The sequence below is a fragment of the Dromaius novaehollandiae genome, chromosome 4 (assembly GCF_036370855.1).
Source record: "Dromaius novaehollandiae isolate bDroNov1 chromosome 4, bDroNov1.hap1, whole genome shotgun sequence".
Taxonomy (NCBI): domain Eukaryota; kingdom Metazoa; phylum Chordata; class Aves; order Casuariiformes; family Dromaiidae; genus Dromaius; species Dromaius novaehollandiae.
The window spans coordinates 41344937-41367418 of record NC_088101.1 but is presented as its reverse complement, the minus strand read 5'-3'; the positions used below and the strand labels follow the sequence as shown (position 1 = coordinate 41367418).

Below are 22482 nucleotides of genomic sequence, written 5' to 3'. Positions count from 1 at the left end.
ATTCATGGTACTGAAAAATACCAGCAAGTAACACAAAATTAGATAGTTTCTTGTTCTACCATCAAGGAAGGACTACTGTTTTTGAAGTTCATGCTCAAAAAATATATAGACATTTAAATGATCAGGTTAGAACACAAAATTTTTTGGTTCCAGTTCAGCAAAAGTAAGAAGATATCTAACTAATGCTGAAAATAGATTTTCCAATGTCTGCTAAAATTCGCAAACTGAAAAACCATTTTATTTGGCTTGTAGAAGGATAGATTCTTCAAAAAACAATTCAGGAGACAGTGCAGCTAATAGTGATGTATTAACTCACCCCTAAGGCAAATTTCTTTTGGAATACCACATATTTGAATATACATTATGAGCTAAAATGTGAAGATTGAAGAACTCAAAATTGTTTCTCCTATTTATATGCCTTTCAATACTCATATTACCATTTGAATTTATTTTTGCTATGAACAAACTGGAAAGAGCTTTCTGCAAAATGAGTCTGAAGTTTGATTACTTAAACTATTCACATACTTTATGAAAAAATAAAGATAGACTATATGTGTTGGAACTTCAGTGTAATTAACAAATGACAGCATTTAATATCTTTTTCTGCTACTAAGTGAACTTTTGAATCTGTGTTAAGACAAGATCTATTAAAATCATAAGTGAGAAGAGAAATTATTGGTGGATAAGCACCAGAAAGTTGGCAAACCTCATCTCAGTGGGCATTCAAAGGACAGCAGAGATAAACCCTATTTTTAAGCCAAGTAGGCATAATAATCAATTCTGCTTAGTTTAACAAATTCCAAATCTACTGGGAAAGACAATTTTAGACTTGTTTTGAAGCATGACCAAGAGCACAAGTTTCAGTTGAGGCAGTTAAAACCGTACAATTAATATTCTAATTTTGAAGGTAAGAAATAAATTTTGAAGAAAAATTGAGACCTTTATAGAGAACCAAACAAAAGAAAGAGATACAGATGTCCAGGAATCTCTTCAATCTCCACAGATCATTAGAGGTCAAGTAATAAATCATGCCGTTGTAGTCAGACAAAAGGCTATGTTTGCCTGTAGCTTAGGAAAGATCCGCTTGTCACCTGTTAACTAGGATTTGAGTACCTCTGGTCTTTGCAATGGGAAAACATATCTTGCAGTACTAATGTTACAGCCCTTTATAATCTTCCTGTGCTTCCTGGTGGTAGTGAGTCTACACTACAGGAAGAATCTAAGACAACACCTAGGAGTTTTCCCCTCTGGTGTTGTGTAGCCTTCCTCTTCACATACCTGTAAAATGATTCTGTGGATACGAAATGGCAAGGATGTCCTGCCAGCGCATCTCAGGCCAGGAAAGGACAAGGCTGGATTGAGTATCAGTGTTAACAACATCCTTATTCTGCTCAGATGTCAAGGGAACCTACTTGCTCATTCTGTATGTGAGGTAAACCCTCATGCTCATAAAATGATACTAGAGAAATTACATAAAATTCTTTTCTGATACACTTTTCAGGAAGTAGATTATCCTGGTGGTTTGGTATACCTGAGTTGCACTTTTTTCAAAGTGCTAATATCTGCAAAGGTCAAAATTGCTTCATGCAATTGTGAAATTGCCTTTCTTCTTTTGCTTTGGTTTGGGCTTGCTAGGTTGTGTTTGCAGCCTATTCTTCATGGTAAGCCATTGTAATACAAGTGGAAGGTCTGGCATCTGGGGTGAGATTTGTAAAATGTAATCTGAAAATTGGTAGACTATTAACAGCATAGGCAGAGTTGAAGCAGACAGTGATTGATTTCATTTTCTAAAAGAGGGTTCTCCTTTTAAAAGTTTGGAAAATGCTGAATTAACAAATTCAACCAACCAATTTGCTGAGAGGGGCCAGCCTCCATTCCAGGTGCCTGCTGAATCTAGAAGATTGTCTGGTAGGTCTTTGGCATGATTTCGTTTCAGCTAAAGGGCAGGTTCTAAATCAACAAAATAAAGTACATGTGAGACTTCTAAGCAATTAATACTGGACTGTGCTTTCAGGGCCCAACTCTACCAGTATCAGGACTGTCAAGTCACATGCATTGTGCAGATCATTCAACTGTTGGGCTGTATCTGATACACTTCCATTAAGTCTGTAGCTCATTCGCGATAGCATATGGTCTCATTCCCATTTTGGGACCCTTCATGCAGTAGATACAGCTCTTGACCTCCTGCCCAGCAGTTCTTTGGTATTCAGGAGCAGGAAAGTGGCCGTGATACTGAGCCACCACAGGGACATGAATGGGATGGGATGCTGGAGTGAAAGCCTGGTGAAAAGTGTTTTCCATAATTGAAATCTCACAAGGCAACTTCTCTCTATTGTGTCCCCTGAACCCTTACTTGTCAGCGGGAGTTTCCTGCCTTGGCCAGCAAAATGCCAAGAGGGTTGGTGTCTGTGGTTGGAGGAGGAAAACAACTGCTGTACTTTTTAGGTAGCAGTGTACATGTTTTTTTCCTGATGTGAGATGCTAATTCCATTTGAGAATTGCTGTTGAGCTCCATGAAAGCAAAAAGTAGCATAGGATCCTTTTGTGCTGTATGAAAGGACACTTGCTGAAACAGTAATTCTGAGAAAGCCACTCGCTGGCCAGTAACCTCTACATTTGATTCAATGTGGTTTGTATTAATACGCAAGCACTGTAAAACAAAATAAGTGTTTTAATAACTTGCATTTTTTACTTTAGACTTTGGTCTTACAGTTTATATTGTTACTAAAAGCCTGAATAAAAATGCAGCCTTATATGGTATTGTTGGATTTCACTTACTGAAGATTGAGTTACTTTACCAACATGAAACTGAATTGTAGGTGTTTTCTGTTCATCTATTTTGAATCATAATGGTCTGAGACTTGACATTTGGGATTGTCATAATGTATTTCTAAGGTGCACAGACATGCATTTATTTTTTTTAAGATCACTTCAGTGATCATTTCTACTGAAGCAACATGCTGTTAAGTTCTGTTTTGAAAACTGGTATTGACAAGCTATAACTGAAACAGCTGTCATCATTTCATGCTGTTTTGTGATGCAGTAACCCATGTAGATTTGGAAAACACTATGGGCTCTCTTAAATCCTCCTGTAAGGGTAATAGTTAGTAACGGTAAATAGTAAAGTTAGCAATCTGGAGCTGCATCGTATCACGAAATCTTCCATAACACCATACACAATCAGTAGGAAGACTTCTGTTGATTTTTGTAGACTTGTAGTCCAGTGCTCCTGAGAGCATTATCATCCTTGGTATTTCTTCGCAGGTTTTGTTGGGGCTGAACAGATCTAGAAGAGTGGAAATGTATCAATGAGCTAATCTTTTCACATCCCTGAGATGTTACTGCATGTATTCTACTAGGTTATTTCCCATTATATGCCTTGTGTGTGCAGGATACACTTGTAAATGTGGCATTTGTTCGTGTAGGAGCAGCATTATCTCAGTTTGAGAAATCTATACCCTTGTACTATTCAGAAGATGAGAAACAGTTTCAGCATAAATCTTCAAAGGATGCCCTACACTGGGGGTTACAAAGCAATGTGCTTATTTCCATTTAGATTAGGAAACTGCTGGCTCCACTTGACTACTGTCAGCATCAAAAATCTGCTGAAGCACATGAGACTCACAACTTCATAAAGTTGTTTACTTTGTTTTAGATTCTTTCACAGTTTATTATTTCTTTCACTGGCTCTCCAGCTTCATGTTCCAGCCTAACTGCATAGTTAACATTCAGATCCTACCGTTTGTGCTCAGGAGAGTACATATCTTAAACTGTTGTGTCTGCATGTAGCAGAGGTTCCAGAAGAGTTGATTATCTTCCATCTTTTATTTGTGCTTCAGTATCTGAGCATTGCTGAGTAATGTAAGACCGTGAGTTTTACTCTCTCCCTGTGCTCTGCAGAAAAGAACTGCCAGTGAATTCATACAAATAAGACTGGGGAATTGAACAAAAAAGGCTTTTATCTAATTTTTCTCCTCCCTATGCAACTGTGAGCAGCCATACCATCAGAGATGGTTTTAGGGATGTGTAAAGCCTGTTGGTGGCACACATCTTGCAGGTTTAAGAGGCAGAAAACAAAGTCAAAGTTTTCATATCACAGACAACCTCAAAGTTCATTTGGTTCCTGGCAAGCTGACTTCTGGTAAAGCGGAGCAGGGCTTTGAAATTACCTTAGTCCCTTGTATGCTGTATGGCAAATAGCCACAAGAATTATTGCTATTCCAGGAAACAAATATTCCACTTCCACTGCTTTTACAGAACAATGAGCAGGCATAAAAAATGGTAGCGGCTAGCATAGCCCAATAGATTATAGGATGGGTGGGGTTTGGAAAAGGGTTCCCTTGCCAAGATTTAAAAGAAATTCCCCTTCATTCAGATGGCTTTCTGCTTTCAGCTGTAAATACTGATTTTGCCTGCTCTGCTCTGTTGCTGCTGTTTCTGCAGAGAATACAAAGGAAAGTGATGGGAGAAATAAACTGGGTTTAGGGAGGTCTGAATTCCTCCTCTATGTGATTTCACAGGAAGAAGTAGAAGGTCTGGCCCTGGGGCTGGACTGTCTGTGCACTTTGTTGTTTTGTCGGTTGCTGTGAGTTCTTGTTTGTTTGTTTGTTTGTTTTTTGCACAGTAGTTCAGGGAAAAAGAAAACACCAATGCCAGACTAATTGCACTTCCTCTGGCACCAGCAATGAGAAAAATTCTTCCAACATCTCCCTGAAATCCTATTAGGTCTTGCCTGAATGAAGTACAGTTAAAGGAATTCTTTTGCTATATCATTTACTTTAGCTATATCACTGTCAGATTCAGAGGACCCAATTCTGATTCATTCCAAGGGCCATTTACACCTTTTCAGCAGAGAACTTACACTAGGCTAAGAGCATATCTTCCATCACAAAGTGTAAATGCGAACAAAAATCAGCCCCACAGAATCTTCATGAGATAATAAAATAGAAATTCCCATAATAACAAAAATGTTTCTGGGCATAATATTAAGCTATTTTTACATTTATATCAATGGCAATGCATAATCTCTGAAGACTTTCATTAGATGAGCCAACACAACAGTATACAAGACATCAGCTTAAAAACCGCTGTTTTATTTGCTTACAAAATCTCCTGATACTGTATCAGTTAAATTGTCTTGCTATTGTTAATCTCAAAAATTTGCTTATTGGCTTTCTGATTCCTTTCTTTCCATTGGCTTTAATTCAAGTGAAAAGATTAGTTACAAAGTGAAAAATTTAGTTAAGATCTAAGTGTAAAGATCAGTTAAAATAATTGCCATGTATGAAATACATATGCATTCAGCAAAGAACTTAAACAGAAGAACAACTTCACTGAGACTTAAATTCTTAAAAGTTGTACTTAAAGCTAAACATAGACTTGTTTTGTTTTGCGGAAGAGATCTGGACAAAAGAATGCTTTATACCATTTCCTGAATCAGTGTCTTAAATATGTGCCTAAATCCTGTCTACTTCACTGAGAATCAGGCATATTGCATAAATTTATGTGTATGCTTAAGCCCTTTATCAGGATGCTGCTCTGAACAAAAACTGAAGAAGGCATGGGAATGTTTTGACATTTTCAGAAAAAAGGTCACTTAAATAAAAAGGAATTCTACAGCAATTTATCCTAGCTGATAATGTAGCCTAGGGTACATTAATAAAGAGCTATAAAAAGAAACATAGAAAGATGAATTTGGTCTGCAATAAGAACTTTGTCCTAGGGCACATTATATTTTACAGGGATACACGTACGAAGGGGTCAGGAACCTCCATTGCCATCCTCCAGTCCAGAAATAGTTCTCACCCACGGATAAAATGGAATTCTTTCCTAAGAGTCCTTCACATTCTGTAGATATAGGGAAACTAGTCCTTATTTAAAAGCCTATTTTTTTTTTTAATGTTCAATAGATGACTTAGGGAGGGATAGATTCCTACTGACTTCAATAGGTACTGGATCATGTCTTAATATCATGAGCCTACTAAAGAGTCAGTAATATAATTTCCTCACATTATTAAGTCTAGGAGCACCCACATGGGACTACTACTAGTCTACGGGTATTATTTTAAGCCAGGAGAACAAAAACTTCCCACCAAAATAGTACTGCAAAGATCACTCACCAAGATTTGCAAAGTTCTTGTTTTCTTGCAACACTGCTGTTAAAACACTATATATATGTGTCTGTATGTATGCATATGTATATATATTCTCTTTCAGCTTTTTGTGTCACACAGTTGTAAGCATCTTGGATGGATATAGGACATCTCAAGCAATAGCAGGTTTCAAGTCTCTTTCATATGATCCTTACAGGAAAATATGAATTATAATATGCTTTTAAAATGTTATTAATTTTAGGTCCCTTGTAAGAAGGACTTTTCTCAGGCTCTGATGGTACATATTCTGTAAAAGTTACTACTGCAAAACTAAAGGATAAAAACAATATAGCTTCAGAAACGAAGCAATCGAGGTCAGAAAATTTACAGGATGGCAGCTTAATCTAATATAATTGCTCCCTGTAAATATTCACAGAGGAAATGTCATTCAGTGGCAAGTAGTGTGAAGACTTATATGGCTTGGTATGCTAAAAAGTAAGAGTTTAAGAGGTTAGAGTAATAACTAATAGTAGTTGATACTACTGGAAATACTTGTACATGTGTAAGCAGTGTAGTTTTCCAGCTTGCAGTTGGGGCGAAACTGTGCCGTGCAGACAAATACCAGTGCAGGTGAATCTGCTTGTTACAGAGGCAAAATCCTAAACTCAGGTCTCAGTAGCTAATGCTGTTCTGCTCGCACCAGAGGCAGACCCCCCAGGGATCTCCATACATATTTCACCATCCGCTATGGAAAGGCTTCTACTGTAGTAATACTAATACTTCATGTATGTGTTCATATATTTTAAAGCATTTCCCTTCACCTGTAGTTGCCCTGGTGACTTCAAAGTGAGTGTTATGTCCACATTGCTCTCCTGAATAAGGAATAAGGATGATAGCTTTAAACCAATGTGTTTCTGTTCCATATTACACAGTCTGACTGGAATTTCTTTTCTAGGTAAACACTCCAAAGCATGTTTTATTACCCTCCTTTTAAAACATTTCCATTTTAAATGGCAACAAAAAGAAAACATTTATTGCTATAATACATAATAGCAAGTTGTTATTATTATTTTTTGTAAAGTATGGTTTAAAAATGCCAAGAACTAAAATATTGTTTGGTGATTACAGAGACTTTAGCTGTGATTATACAGTGTTTTAATCTATAAATATTCATTTTATGCACAAAGAAAATAAAGTTCAGGAAACAGTAGGCAGCAAACTCTGCTGTGTATATGTGTATTAGTTACAATTAAAAGCCTTATCCAGAAGATGCTGAGCACACTCAACAAATTGACTCCAGTAACTGTTAGGAGATGGTCAGCAGCTTCTAGGATGGGACCCAAATGATGCACTGGAAGGAGTATGTGATAGCAATGACAATATCTCTATGATATTTTTCTTATGGAGTCACTAAGAAAATATATTTTAATAGTCATTGGTAAGCACCAGCTCACAACACTGCATGTGACTGCATCACTTGCACATTACATTTCCTGACACGGTGCATGTACAATACGTCTAGAATTCTCAGCACAGCTAGAACTGAGACAGCTGTTACACAGCACACACTTACACATTACCACAGGGAAAGTAATATACTTTTAAGTAGCATTTTAAACAGTGAAGTTGCAATATTATTTCAGTGACAATATTTCTTATGAAAAAGAAAAAGTAGTCAGTGACATACTTCCTGAAATTTTAATACTGGCTTTCAGGTGTTAACAATCTAAAGTGCTTTCATGTTTCATACATTTTGTAAAATTTTCAATTTATACAAAAAATTAGAATATTTATAAAATTCCTCTATACACCTGTGAATGTACACTTTAGTCTATTCCTGTTTCCTCGCCCAAGAAATTGGCATTGCCATCTCCAAAATCTCTCTTTTGAAACCAAGTCTGTGAGTTTGTTCCTTGAATATAAGCATCCAGAAAATAACAAATTCCAGGGATATCGCTGGGAAAATTTGGTGGAAGTTCTTCTCTTGAGCGAGGTGTGAACACAAAACCTGGATAGTCCTTTAACAACCTGTAAGAAAAATGAAACATCTTGATGAAATGTGAATCAATCACTAATTGGTACTACAAGTGCAGACTTTCAGTAATTCTTCTGATATTCTTTATAAAACAGGACAGAATCTAATGTAATGTTTATATACTATTTACTGAAAAGGTTAAAAAAAGCTATTTATTTGGTAACCTTGGTAACCCATAAACACATGCACCAGTGCAGACAAGAATATTGCCTCTTTTTGTTTTCTCAATGCTTTGAATGTAGGTGCTATGCTGGTTGCAAATATTTTCAAATATGATTTAGTATTGAAAGCTAGCTCAGATTAGCACATGAACTTGGCACCAGAATTAATGTTTCAGTTAGTGAAATATTGAAAGGCTTATCAACTAAACTATTCAGTTCCTCTTGCTAAGTCTAATCATTTTGCTATTTCACATATAGGTCCAATAAACACAGTGATCTTCTACATCTGAAACATACATTGCCACTCTTTAAGGATAAATGTTGATAGTTGGTACTTAAGCTTGCAAACAATTACTGCAGTATATAGAAGTTGTGCAAGGTGCAGGAATGTTATATGTGATTAGAATTAATGTGTAAATCAAAAAGAAAAAACACTAAGCACAAAGGATGTTAACACATCATTCACTCAGGAAAAATACCTACAGTGTCAGCAAAAATAACACTTTACCCTGTAAACAAATTGCATATTTTCTAGATACTCAAAGAACTAATTCCCTGTCTTTTTTTTGAACAGTGTGCTCATAGCAAGAATTCTCTTCAGATGAAATACACAGCTATACAGAGACCTGCTTATGCCTTAGAATATAAGCAAGTCTTGTGTCGATAAATTGTCTCATGGTTTTAAGAAAAGTCTATAGCCAATATCATTCAAAAATGCTTTGCCATATGGATATGGAAAAAAAAAAATCACTGTTGGCCATCACTGTTATTCTGACATACAAAAGCCATGGAGATGCTAAGGCTATGTCTGTATTTCTTTGGAGTGCCTGATCCAAAAGCAGGTTACTATGTGGTCTAGTGCCTGTGCTACATGTATCTGAATCACCTATTGAGTCTGTGGCTTGGCGCCTCGCAAGTCGCATAGCATGTGCTGCATGTCGTGTTGGATGATCCTGTGCCAATGGTCTGTCTGACACTGGCCCTTGCCACAAGGCAATATGGGTGTGGATATAAGCTGAGTAGGAGCAGCTGACTGTCCACGCTACAGTGACAGGTAGCAGAGCTTCCTTAAAAGGAACAATTTTTGTCATTATTTCCAGTTATTTTACCTAGCCAGCATTATCTCTTCCCACCAGTGGATTCACTCTCTACCATTCATTCTGGTAAAACCTTTGGCCACTCTGGAAGAAACAATAGTCTAAAACAGCTCAGTGGCATAAAATTCAGACCTAGACCTAGAGCTCAGGCAGACGACTGTTACAAAACAGTTTCTTACTATTTCCACTGGCAGCCATAAGACCCTAGTACTTAGCCATGAACATATTATAAGATAATTTGTAAGTACAATTAAACAGGTAATGCAAAGAGAGTATTAGGTTGGGAGGATGAAGGAAAGGAGAGCATGGTTCTCCATGCTATATTCCCCATCGGAGAGCCTGCTAGCTGTCTGCATAATCACCTAATACCCATCACCAAAAAATCTCTGATCTGAGTGGATAAACAGTACAACCTAGGTTCCCTGTTACAGGATTAAACTGAATTGGAATCAGTATAAGCTAAACACTAGCACAGTTGATATATTGCAACCCATTCATTCATCTTCCCTAAGCAAGGAAGAATGAAGATGCATAAGGAGAAGTTTAATAATTGTTCATTTAGGTTGTTATTTTCAAGGGCACCTGTGTAAGTCTGGCACTCAGTTCACACAGAAAGCCACATAGTACAAAGAGGAGCCAATCATAAGAAAGAAGAAAAAGCAAGAGAAGGTATACAGCTTCAGGGTAAGAAGCAAAATTGTCCGGGATCTTCAATTTATTTTAAATGTAACATCTGAAAAATACATATCAGCTGTTCTGCTTCAGCCTTTTTCTTACTGCTGCTGGCTGGCTTTTGACTATAAGTAACCACGGTGTGATCATGAGCAGTCAGATAAAAAGAGAAAAGGGAAAATAAACAGCAGTACTGTAGAGGAGGAATAAAAAAAGAACAGGAAGATAATGGAGAACTATTACATTAACTATTTCTGGTGGATATTTTACAGATGTATATTGTAAAGCACTGTACCTGTAAGTAGTTGGGCTGACATTTATTTTTCTCGGTATACTGCAAGATTCAAACTTATTGGCGAGGGTTACATTATTTCCAAAGAGGCAATAACGTGGCATTTTAACCCCAACAACTCCAGCAAAGACAGATCCAGAATGAAGGCCAATACGCATCTTTAGATAAAAGACAGAAGGCAGCATTATTAGGTAAAATAAATAAAACTGTTAAAGTCAGTTGGTTTATAAATTTTTCCTCTATTAAAAAAAGAAATCCTGAGGTGCTAATATAAATTCAGTTAGTAATCTCCTTAAAATATCTGTGTTTTCTGGTCATTGCTGCTCTAGCCTTACTTTGTACTCATAGTGAATCATCCTTCATCTGACATAGTTATGATAAAGTTGGTCTCTGTGGCAGTAAATTGATCTAGAAACATCAGCAGGAGTCACTACAACACTTGGATGCTTTTCTGAAAGAAATTACATAGTACAATGTTAGACTGGTGACAGGGTTAATGAGTAATACTTGCTTTATTCTTAAGATCAGAAGATTAAGCCTTAGGGAACAGCAAAGAAAATACGCGTATGCTGCAGTTCCAGTTGAACTCTATTGACAGTGTCCCACCTAGAGTAAATCCCAATCCCAGGGTACAGAATTCAGATAATTAATCAAATTTATGCAGCATATTGATACCTGTTTTTGCAACTAGTACTCAGATGTGTGAGTTTTGCCTAGCTAGTGCTGCTTTCTATGTTCCTTCTTTTTAAAATGTATTCTTTTCGTATGTGTATTATACATACATAGACACAGTTTCTTCAGAACAGCATTCTAACAAAACAATGGCATGAAGTTTGCTATTCTCTGTGCTATTCTTTACATATCCAGAGAATTCCATATCTTTATGAAGAATTCATAATTTCTAATTTTGAATAGAAAAGCAGAAAAGCCTGCAACAAAGGCAAAATCCACCCACACAGCAAAGACAACAGATGGCTGAAATATGTACATTGATATAGAAATCTGATTTAAATTAAGCAGTTTGCAGACAGGCATCTTTCTTAGAAAATTCATATATAAAATGACAGTAGGCTGTGTGACACATTTGTTATTTTGCAAAACTGCCAATGCTTTCATGAAGAGATTAAAAATAGAGAAAGATTCAGTTTTCTTCTAAGAAGCTTCTACTAGGTGCTTACACAATAGAAATTATTTCCCATCATTTTTAAATTACTTTTTAAATGCAGTAGCATTCCTCATTCAAAATTACAGAAACAGAATTTGTGTGGAAATTATAAACATGTTATAACATGGTCAAGATGTTTCCAGATTTTGTGAAATACAGAATGTCATTTATTTATAATACAGTAGTGCTGTTCTCTGTGATAGATGTAGTGCATGTAATCCTCTAAATAACCATTTTCTTGGTCATTGATATTAGACACATGAATATTCTTTAATCTAAAATCAAAGAAGACTGAAGTTTTTTAAAGGAAGAAACAGGAAAATGTTAAAAGCGAGCAAATGAAAGACATGATGAACTGAGACATCTGTATACTAAATGTAACTAGGATCCCATTCCAAGACCTCTGAACTTAGTACGAGGCCCACATCATTTGTCATGTACACAGGTCTCTTTTTTTTTTTTTTTTTTTTTTTCCAATGAGACGTAAACCTATGGGTAAAATTCAGTATATGCTTCTGTCTTCACTGAAAGCAGGTCATAACATAACTACCACTGAATCTAACTGTAACCTTGCCAGGCTATCATTTTATGCCAATGGTTTAAGTATCTGCCTGTAAAACAAGAACAGCAGCAGAATACTTTCATGATTTATGCGTTACTGCAATCAGACCGTGTCTTTGGTGATTCATATTTATACCTGTTTTCCCACTGAACACTTTGATGTTTTCATTGGTTCTAATTTTGAGAGAGGATTAGTCTTCTGATTAGAACACAATAACAGAATATTCCATGCCACTGGCAAATTTATTGCTACTGAGACAACAGAAGCAGCATGTCAGTGTGCAGCTATTGATTTCACTGCATTTAAGTCTTTTGAATTGATTTTCAGATCTCTGTTTCATCTTTACATCTCCAAAAAACTCTCATTCATAGAAGTAACAAAGTCAGCCTCTCTAGCCATACACGCTTGCCTCCCCAACTTGCTTCAGGGCATTAATGAGAAATTTCCTTGACAACAAAAATCCCCAAAGATAACAAACAAAAAAAAGCCCACTTTTACCACCAAGTCATATAAAAATACAATAAAATATATAACCTTGATAGGCTCTCCATGGGGAGACATCACCTCATCTGACAGCTCCATCATCTTCAGGGCCATCAGTGCTATTTGAACAGCATGGGTTTCACTTTCTTTGTGCAAACCTCCTGCCACACAGTAGGCATCTCCAATAGTCTCCACCTAAACAGGCATATTTGTTCCTTAGTGTTACATTGTTTGATATATAGTAGAATAGTCTGTGGCTTCAGTAGGAATTGTATCTTCATATAGACTGAGTGGTATAGACTTGTCATACTAAATTATACAAGTCCTAGGCAAATCCTGCAGTATCATTCAAAAAGAAAAATTGCACAGTGCTGGGCATGACGCTAAAATTCTTTTCCTTGCTCACCTGCTGTCAGGCACTAGTAGCTACTTTAATCACCTATTTACTGCAGTATCACAGCACTGTAATTGAAACAAGAGTTTTGACCTATGAACTCTGACTTTTGATAGTTTTCTCACTTGGCTGCATGGCTAGCTGTTTCTGCTGATAATTTTTTTTTGTTTCGTAACTGATCTTCAGCAATTTTATTATAATGAACATCTATGGCAAAATAATTTTGAGGCTTATGTTATCCTCTGTGCCATTTAGTCTCTATTTCTCTTCCAGTCCCAGAACCCCAGAGAAATGCAATAAATTCTGTACCTTGTAGACGTCCAGCTCTCCACACTGGTAATCAAAGCGGGTATAAAGCTCATTAAGCATGGTGATAACCTGCATAGGTGAACACTGGGAACAGATGGCAGTGAATCCAACAATGTCAGAGAAAAGCATTGTGACATTATTAAATTTCTTGGCTTGCACAACTTGTCCCTGCCACAGCTGCTGAGCAACCTCGCCAGGAAAAATAGAGAACAGAAGATCTACGGTCTTCTTCTTTTCCTCTTCAAGTGCTTGATGGGCCTGCTCAAGGGTTGCTTTTAGCTTTCCTAATCTCTTCTTCAGTCCATCTTGAGCTCTGGCTTGCTCTCCTATCAGAACAACATCTCTCAGTGCATTGTGAATTGGAATATCTGAGAGGTACAATCCACGTCCTGTAAAATCTTCTAGTCTATCCACACAAGGAGATCCCAAGAACAAGATGGCACTGGATTCAAAAATATAGATCATTTGGCCTTTAAGATCCATGACCTGAAACAGTTAAAGAAACAAGAATTCATGCACAACGTTCACAATTCTGGCAATGGTTTAGAAACAAAATTTAGTGGAAATAAGTTTTGTTGAAGCATAGGATAATCAGACAGGTCCTCAGTCACTACATTTTCATTTAGTCACTTAGAAAGAAAATACGTGGTGTTAAGTCATAGCACTGTTAAAGCTATCAAATAAGTTAAATTTGTTTCACTTTAGATTTTACTTGAGCCTTCTGTGCAAAAGTTAAACCACAGCTTAATGATAAACATCCAGTTATGTTTGGGTATCAGTAAGTATGAGTTTAAACTTAGGAAGAAAAGAAAACTCAAAAGAAGAATTTTGTGCATTTTATCTGTATTTATTGATTAGTAGCCTATTGATTAGTACTAACAGCTGTAGTGTTTGGTTCATGTACCAATCTTTCTTTGTAAGATAGAGTGAAAAAATCTGCTTCCATTTTATTAGAGAATCTTTAAGAATCACTGCAATTTAAAATTAAAAGGCATAAATACCAGAAATAAATATACCATTTTAATTATCTAAAAAAGCAAAAACTACTTGTATTATGTGCTGCTGTTAGCTCTCTTCTATATTCAGTCATGTGTAATGTGCAAGGTGCTGTAGAGTACTGCTTCACATTGCTGTGAAAGACCATTTTTTTGAAGACAATCTCTTGCAAAAGCAAAGAAGGCTCTACTATCCTTGTAACCATTAAGCTGTTGCCTAACACAGAAGTGGATCTTAGAGAAAGTAGCTCATCAGTGATACATTTTTTTCCCCTTTCATTAATAACCTGGTGAAACCTTTATTACTTTTCTTCATTAAAGCTCTTGCAGTGTTATGTCTGAACTGGTAGTTCATCCTGGAGTGCCTCACATATATTTGATTTGGAATTCAGCAGAGGTCAGTGATGAATAAAAGCAGTTGTTGAATATTCAATGCCCTATGTTGTCCCAGGTCATTTGCTGCAGACTCATTGTCTACACAAATAATGAATAATCCCATCAGCTGAAACTATGTGGGATTTTTGGTGATAGTGTGAGTGAAGGTATCAAGATATCAAAGGCCGAATGAGCACAGGAAATATCTACTCCTTCCCGCAAATCCTACAGCTGTTGTTTCTAGATAAGTTAAAGGCACTTTGGTAAAGCTTTCCCTGCCACTGGCTCAGTGTTGGAGACATCTTTGTTATCAAGAGCATGACACATCATTGGCTTTATCTCAGTTTGCTGACTTTATCTCAATATTTAAGCTATTCTTTTTTAATAAAATCAAGTTAATGGTCAAATTTTATTTGAGCAAAGAATAATTTTGACTGAATATTAGCTTCAGAATCTGAATTACATTTTGTTAGATTTAATTGAAGAACTTTGATTAGCAGAGACCCTAGTCTTAGAATGTCTTTGTAACAAATCATTATCATTTAATCGTATTAGCTGTTGAAAGGTAGACAATGCGAAATTCACTATTATGTTATTTTTGTGGCTGTTTATTTTAACTGTATCTTGCATGCCCCAAAACAAGAGAACAAATTACTCACAGAAGTAATGGTTATGAAAAGTTGCTTACCATAGATGATTTCATATCAGTATTATCCCATCTTCTCACTCGTACAGTAAATTGCATATTCAGCATTGTCATAATCCCACTAAAAGTGCAGCTTATTTTGGGGGTAAGAATTTCAAAATACTCTTCAAAATTAGGCTTCACTTGAAATTCTCTCCTAGTCAAAAGTCTTCTTATCCCATTTCCAATTTGTAGAACAGACATATCCTTGTCAAACATAAAGTGAAATGGGAAAGTCTTACAGAACACAGAGGCAGGAATCACAAGGGAGGACTCTGGTTTACATGGAGATAAGGAAGGTTTTGCATCTTTAACTTGAATAGAGTACAGCAAATAAGGCTGATTAACAAACTCAGTGCAGTCATTATGGAAACAAGGAGGCATGAGCATCACTTCTACTTCAGTTTCATACAAAATATGAGCTGCTGCTTTTATAATGCCAGAGAGGATAAGACTCGTGATTTTCTTAGGAAAGAAATAATACACATTTAAGTAGTCTTGGTCTTTCTCCAGGCATAATATAGAGGCTTCTTCAAGTCTGTCCTTTTTTCCTGCTTCTTGGCTATGGCCACTCTGCTTCAGCAGAGTAGTAAAACTGTTCAAGAAGTCCTTAAGAGTTCCTCCAATAACTCCTAATATATGTTCATCCTCTTCATAGCATATTTTGAATAGCTCTTCACCAAGAGATTCCCTTAGACTGTCCACAGGAATACCTGCATGGAAGCACATTTCAGTCATAACTCTGCTCATGGTGCTGAATCTCAGACTTTTCCCCACTTTTTCCATCCCAGACCAAATCAAATTAGCAATATCCTTCCCTGGTCCAGCACCAGGGCCCTGAGGGCCCTCTTATTTAGGAGGCCGGCTGTGACCAATAAAGGTGTACTACCTGGTGCCTGGAAAACGGGGAGACTAGAGGTTGTAGTTTGGAAAGATCCAAGACTCAATGTCCTTTGTCAAGATGTAAACTCCGCCAATTTCAGCTAAAATTGAAAGCATATTTTGGCATAACATTTAACCCAGGACACTAAGGTTGATATAAAGAAATAAAATAAGAATAAAAATAGAAAATAATAAAATAAGGTTAGAAGTAGGAGTAAAATAAGTCATTCAGTTCAGCGTTTGTGCACACATGCAGCCAGAAGTACTAAGCCTGATGCAGTAAATTAAATGACCCTAGAAATGTTTTCTGGGCACTGAGGCCAATGGGCACAAAAAATTTCGCATCTTTGCTAGTAAACTCTTTTAAACAGGATAGCTGCATGCAGTCTGACTATTGGGAATGTCCCAATTCCCCAAACACTTCCTAGGAATCATTTGGGAAAGTGCTATCTGGCATGGGCCAAATGTGTGCCAGGACCACTTTAACAGTTGAAGAATACAGAAGACCATATTTCAGTTCCAGCAAATATTAATTTAGTAGTATAGATGAAGTTAAGGGGTTCCATATTGTAAATTAAAGCAGTTCTCTTCCCACAGATTAGAATAAGTTGGCATTCCTTCAGAAGATGTAATGGATCAAACAATTTTTTGTCAGTATAAATCTGTAACTTATTACTGAATGTATATTACAACCCCCTCTAGCTGTTGGCTCTTAGAAGTGTATGAATCTATGATGGCCCAGGCTTGAGAAACTTGACTCTTTAGCTCAAATTTTGACACTCTGGGCTGTTAATCGCAGAGATCACAGATTAGCCTCCATGATGTCAGCCATCACTGCAGCCATCACATGAAGGAAATTATTTGTTAGAAACAAGACTAGGGATTTTTTATATTACTAAACAAGTTTACATTACCTGCTGCATTGGCATGGTCACTGATTATTTTTTCAAAATCTTCTCTGTCCCCCGTGTTTCTGTAAAGATCAGAAAAATATAAATAAAACCCCCTGAAAATTAAGACAAATATTATAGTGAAACTAGTATGTAAGAGAAGTTACCTATCCTGTCCTTACTGTGTCAAGACCAAGTTTTGCTGACGAAATAGGCATTTTTTTATTAATACAAAATAGGGTCATGATAAGATATTGGATTACCCTGTGGGCATTTGTGGTAAATTTCACCAATAAAACTATAACAACTCTACTTCAGAATTACCCATTCATTGATAGTAATCCAGATTCCTGTGACACAGGACTGTAGCACTTTGAATTCTCTGAGGTCAATGAACATCAACCTGAATGTCAGATCCAAAATGATGAGAAGGAGATGTAGCTTAGATCAACCTGCATATAAGTGATAAACCTTTGATACATGTTTTCTGAATGTCTTCACTCAAAATATCTTATATATATTTATATGCAAAAGCAATACATGTATTTAGATATTTGCGTTATTACCTCATAGCATACTGATTTTCAAACTAATACTCCAAGAAGCAATACAGAATTAAAGATACAGGAAATATTCCTATCAATAATGGGATCAATCAATCAATAACCCCTTCAGCAATTGTAATATACTATCTGACTGGCTATATTTGATTTAGTCAACGTATGTAAAATACTTTGAAAATATCAAATATGATGTACATGCTACACTGTAATTATCTATTCTTACTGTGGTGTGTAGTTTCCAACTTGATTATTGTTCTCCTTTGAAAGAAGGTTTAAACTAAGATGCATTAAGTAAAGAGAGTCCTCAATATATAATGAGATGCTAAGAATTTCTCACTCCATATGAGGCTGAAATGATTAATTTTGGGTTAGTACTGAGGACTGCTGAAAATCAAGCCCAGAGTTCTTCAGAAACAGAGAACAGAAGCCAAGTGAGCCCAGTGAAAACAAGGACTACCTCAGTGTCTGTAAGTGTATGATTGTTCATTGTATCAGAGCCAACACTTTTCTTTTGTACTATATATATAAATATTAATCATCTGCATTTAAATGTCTTTTCCATGTATCTTAAAATACTGGGCTATACTCATATGTTCATTTATTTACTATTAGAGGGCCACTAGACTGTTGTGAAATAAGACAACTATATCCACCTTTCCCTCCCATGTCTGAATAGTCTCCTAGTCCCTCCAAAACACTTCCCATTCTAGACAAGGAAAGTCCTTGCCTTTGTCCCTGCACAAATGTGGCTAAATTTGCCCATTAAATCAACTTTGTCAATAATTTAAATATTTGTAAATATTTTTAAATGAACTAAATCATAATTAATTTACATGACATGAAATGTCACACACCAGATTAACAAGGTAATTTAAAACAGATTCCAGAAGTCCTGCTTCCCAGTCACCACCCCAGTCCTTAACAAACTCTGCGAAACATTTTTGCTGTGAGGTTTAGTTGCAAACCTATTACACATACTTACCTGCTTTCTTTTATTCTGTGTTTTGCTAATGTTCTCTGAAGTGCAAGATTTAGCCTTTCAAACTGGGGAAGAAAGAAAGCTATGTTGATTAAAATGTCATTGCTGAAAATCTAATCACAGGAGTAACATTTTTATGCAGAGAAGAATTAATTTGCTTTATTCAGGACTAACATATTTTTTGAAGATGGTATAGGTGTTAAAAAGGCATACCGTTTCTACATTTGTGGTTTGATTTATGCTGAAGTCTTCAACTCCAGTACCACTATAATTAACCCCTCTCAGCTGATGTGCCATTCTGGTTGTGCATTTTAAATATAGTGATGTGCTTTACCTCCAAGTTGTCAGATGACAATAAAGACAATGCTGCTAAAAAACAAGTATAATCACCACAACTTTATATTATCACAAAGCACAAATCAAAAAAAAATTACTCCACAAAAAGCTACCATAAGAAATACAAATGTCCAGTGTAAAAAGAATATGTTTTCAGTTTAAAATATATTCACCTAAAAAGCCTAGTCATATTCTGAATTATACCCACAGCAACACATAATAAAAAGTGGCCCTCCTAACTACTAACTTTTCTTGGAATATTCTGAGTGAAAATATTTTTCAGGGCAATTTTAGACAGTGTCAAGATAGACACTGGAAAAGTTAACAAATAGAGTTTCCAAAGTAGCTATAAAAGATCAAGACAGCATTCTGTGCTTCAGATCACCTCCTTTCCTACTTTCAAGACTATAACATTTCAAGGCAATGTTTGAACCATTTATTTTACATTTGTATAAAAAGAAGAATTTTGGTTGTATACTCTGCAAACCCAAATAGCCTCCAGATGAAAACCTAGTCATAGTACATAAACTTTGTAAAAGGATTCAGTAATAAAAGACCTTTTAGAGTATCATGAAGATACAGTACAGTTTACCTCAATTCCATGCTTCCATATCCTTTCTGCAATTCCTAATTGATACAGATGTTACGCTTTCCGAACACACATATTTCAAATAGTTTGGGGCCAGTGTAGCTGTCTTACATATGTATTCTCTGACCATTCGAGACCCAAACTTCCCACACAGACACAGTCATACTGCCATGTTAGGATTTGTCTGTGGGGGTTTCTTTGGTCTGGCTTTTCTCTGGTTCTCATTCCCAGAGGAAATTAACTCTCTACTTCTTTACTACATCTTCTGCTTGTTATGTTTCCAGAAGGAGAGTTCCTACACCAGAAGAAAGTATCATATGAAAGAAAGGTGATATATTCTGGGGTCTTTTTCCAAACAAAATCTGAATTGAGCAACTGTTCTACCACATATGTAAACACAATGTAAAGCACATCTGTGTATAAACAGGTGCATAAGTGCAATGTCATCCAAATCATTACCTATCTGCAAGCACTGTTCTCTGTACCTCTGGAAAAACCCAAAACAAGCAAATAAAACAAGCAAATACAAGCAAAAAAAAAAAAATCTTAAATTTAGTCAGAAGTTATTCTGGGTTACACTATGCCCTGGACTTCCATGCACATCTCATTGACGTCATGAGGAGTTCATGAATCAGTTGGGGTCATGATATGGTTCCACGTTCGGGAGTTTCCAATTGGAAAGAAGGTGATGCTAGTTTCTCTTGGTAAATAGGGCACCACAAAGTATCTAGGCAATGAGAAATATGCTTTTGAACAAATTAAACCTTCTATGAAGGAGGTTGATTCAGTCAAGATGCTTAGGTCTTGATCCCAAGACAGACAGCAGGAGAACAGACTGCTATACTTGAGTAAAGCAAATAGCTGTGAAAATAGCCTTGAACTACAGCAGCTCCTTGTTTACATCACCCTAATATCTTTGACTTTACCCATCTTTTGTCTCAGCTGATAAACTAGCCTACCGTTTTTCTATAATAAGCAGTTGCATGCATTTATATTACTCTTTAAAGAAAAGATATCAATTACTTAGTAAAAAAATTCCACCAAAAACTATATATTAAAAATAAAACTAGATGAAATAGAAGGTTACAGAAAAGATCTTACTTAAAATGGAAATCATTACCCTGTAGAAAAGGGTGCTTTGCCAGTTCATTCGTGAATCAAGAGTCTTTTCCTTTACATTTACAAGTTTAAAGTAAAGATCAGTTTAAAGAGATAAATGTCTTCTATGTAAATGCAGCAGACAAAAGGTAAAATGTAGTCTATCAGAAACTGATAATGTAGAGTTATAGCAAAAGGACAAGAGGTGAAAGAATTGCAAAAACAGATCTGCAAATGGATTTAACAACATTCCAGCACTTTTAGTAAGATACGCTGAATATCCTTAGTACAAGCAACAGAATTACAACTAATTGTGTGATTATACAATGAGGACCATTCACTGTGCAGTCCCAATATGTACCAGAGGCTTCCTTCACACTTCCCACAGAACCTGAGGCAAGCCTCAAGTATTGAATATTATGCAGGTGCTTTTTAAATACTGCTTCCCCAAGTTCTTTTGACAGAGGCAAACACTGTGCATGCACTGTGCCTGCTTTTAGTGGAGTTGAACAGAGACACAAGAATCCCTTTGTGAAACTGCTGTAGGCCTTTTTCATTTTACTTAAAAGATATTTAATTTTTCAGTGTTTCAGTATACTGTTGCATTTCCTATTTGCACAGCTATTCTGTTCAGTCTGTACAGGATAGAGAGTAAGAAATAGCTCCTGCTGTGGGGAAACTGGAACCTAGGTGTCAAGTTCTGTAATCCTTACTCATTTAAGTCTATTAGCTTCACTAAATCTAACTCAAGAGGGAAGTTCTGTTAGTTTTAGTTGAACTATTTGCCTGAATAAATGCTTTGTATTTTCTCTTGCATTAAACAGACAATGAAGGTTTTAAAAATAATATATCAGAAATCTGTATCACGGCAGATGAAAACAGCTATTTTAATTTTTTTGTGATAAGGGCTAATTTTCTTAGCAGTGTGGATTCAGTTAGGTGAATGTAAGTTAAGTAATTAGGTAACGAGGTGGTGTTTCTCTCACTGTATCTATACATTAAAAAAATACTACAGAAATACATGTTTTTAAAGAAGCAGTTAAGATGATCAAGGAAGGTTGCAAATACAGTGTAAAAATATAGGGAAACATAATGGTTGAGATGGTATGAGAGCGGACAAAATTGATTGTGGTAAAATTGTATCCAGAAAGAATGGAAAAGAATGAAACGAGGGCTTCATCTGTGGAGAGCTGTATAAGAACACAAACTTTGAAAGTGAAACAACTTTGAAAAGGCTGACATCTAAAGGCTTGTATAAAATATATTTTAAATATTTATACTGAAATGCTAGTAAAACATCATTATCAGTATGAGTATTTACCTCAGGAAAGATTAGCTTGCAGATGCTTTCCGTTAATGTATGCAGATACACTCTACTTCTGCTTGTTTTCCTCTGTGGAAGGTTTCCATGAGCATCTTGTTCATGGACTTCTTTGCAGATGGGCTGAGCTGCTTTGGAGCTGTTTTCTGTGCAGTCTTTCTCATGTTCATCAGTAATGTGACTTTGAGTCAGTAAGGAGAAAGGACATTCCCCTGTGATCTTCAAGTCTTTCAGTTTTGTACAGAACATACTGTATGAAGTCTCTCTTTTGAGATTGAGTACTTGGTTTTGTGTTAAATATTTCTCTTCTGTTTACTAGCAAGAGCAGAAGAAACCAGAATAGTAGATAAGGCAACCACTGTTCAAGATTATTCGTAGTTATAAATCACCACAGAAACAAATGCATGCCCCTGCAAAACAAGAGGAAAGAAAAAAATTAAAGAATGGGAAAAAAATTTGTTTACTCTTTTAAATTCCTGTGATGTGCCAGTTTTACCATGCTTGCAT

The 22482-nt window shown here is 36.1% G+C and overlaps 1 protein-coding gene across 1 annotated transcript in view; it reads right to left on the bottom strand.

The window, feature by feature from the left end:
• Positions 1-6515: 6515 nt before the first annotated feature.
• GUCY1A1 (guanylate cyclase 1 soluble subunit alpha 1) overlaps positions 6516-22482 on the bottom strand; it is a 34441-nt gene continuing 18474 nt past the window's right edge. The window contains exons 2-9 of the mRNA XM_064510879.1: positions 21976-22385; positions 18635-18696; positions 17114-17172; positions 15321-16030; positions 13263-13748; positions 12611-12754; positions 10353-10507; positions 6516-8120 (exon numbers count right to left, since the gene is read on the bottom strand). Of these exons, the coding sequence (XP_064366949.1) occupies positions 7919-8120; positions 10353-10507; positions 12611-12754; positions 13263-13748; positions 15321-16030; positions 17114-17172; positions 18635-18696; positions 21976-22224 (2067 nt within the window). The 5' untranslated portion in view covers positions 22225-22385 and the 3' untranslated portion in view covers positions 6516-7918. The remainder of the gene's footprint in view (positions 8121-10352; positions 10508-12610; positions 12755-13262; positions 13749-15320; positions 16031-17113; positions 17173-18634; positions 18697-21975; positions 22386-22482) is intronic.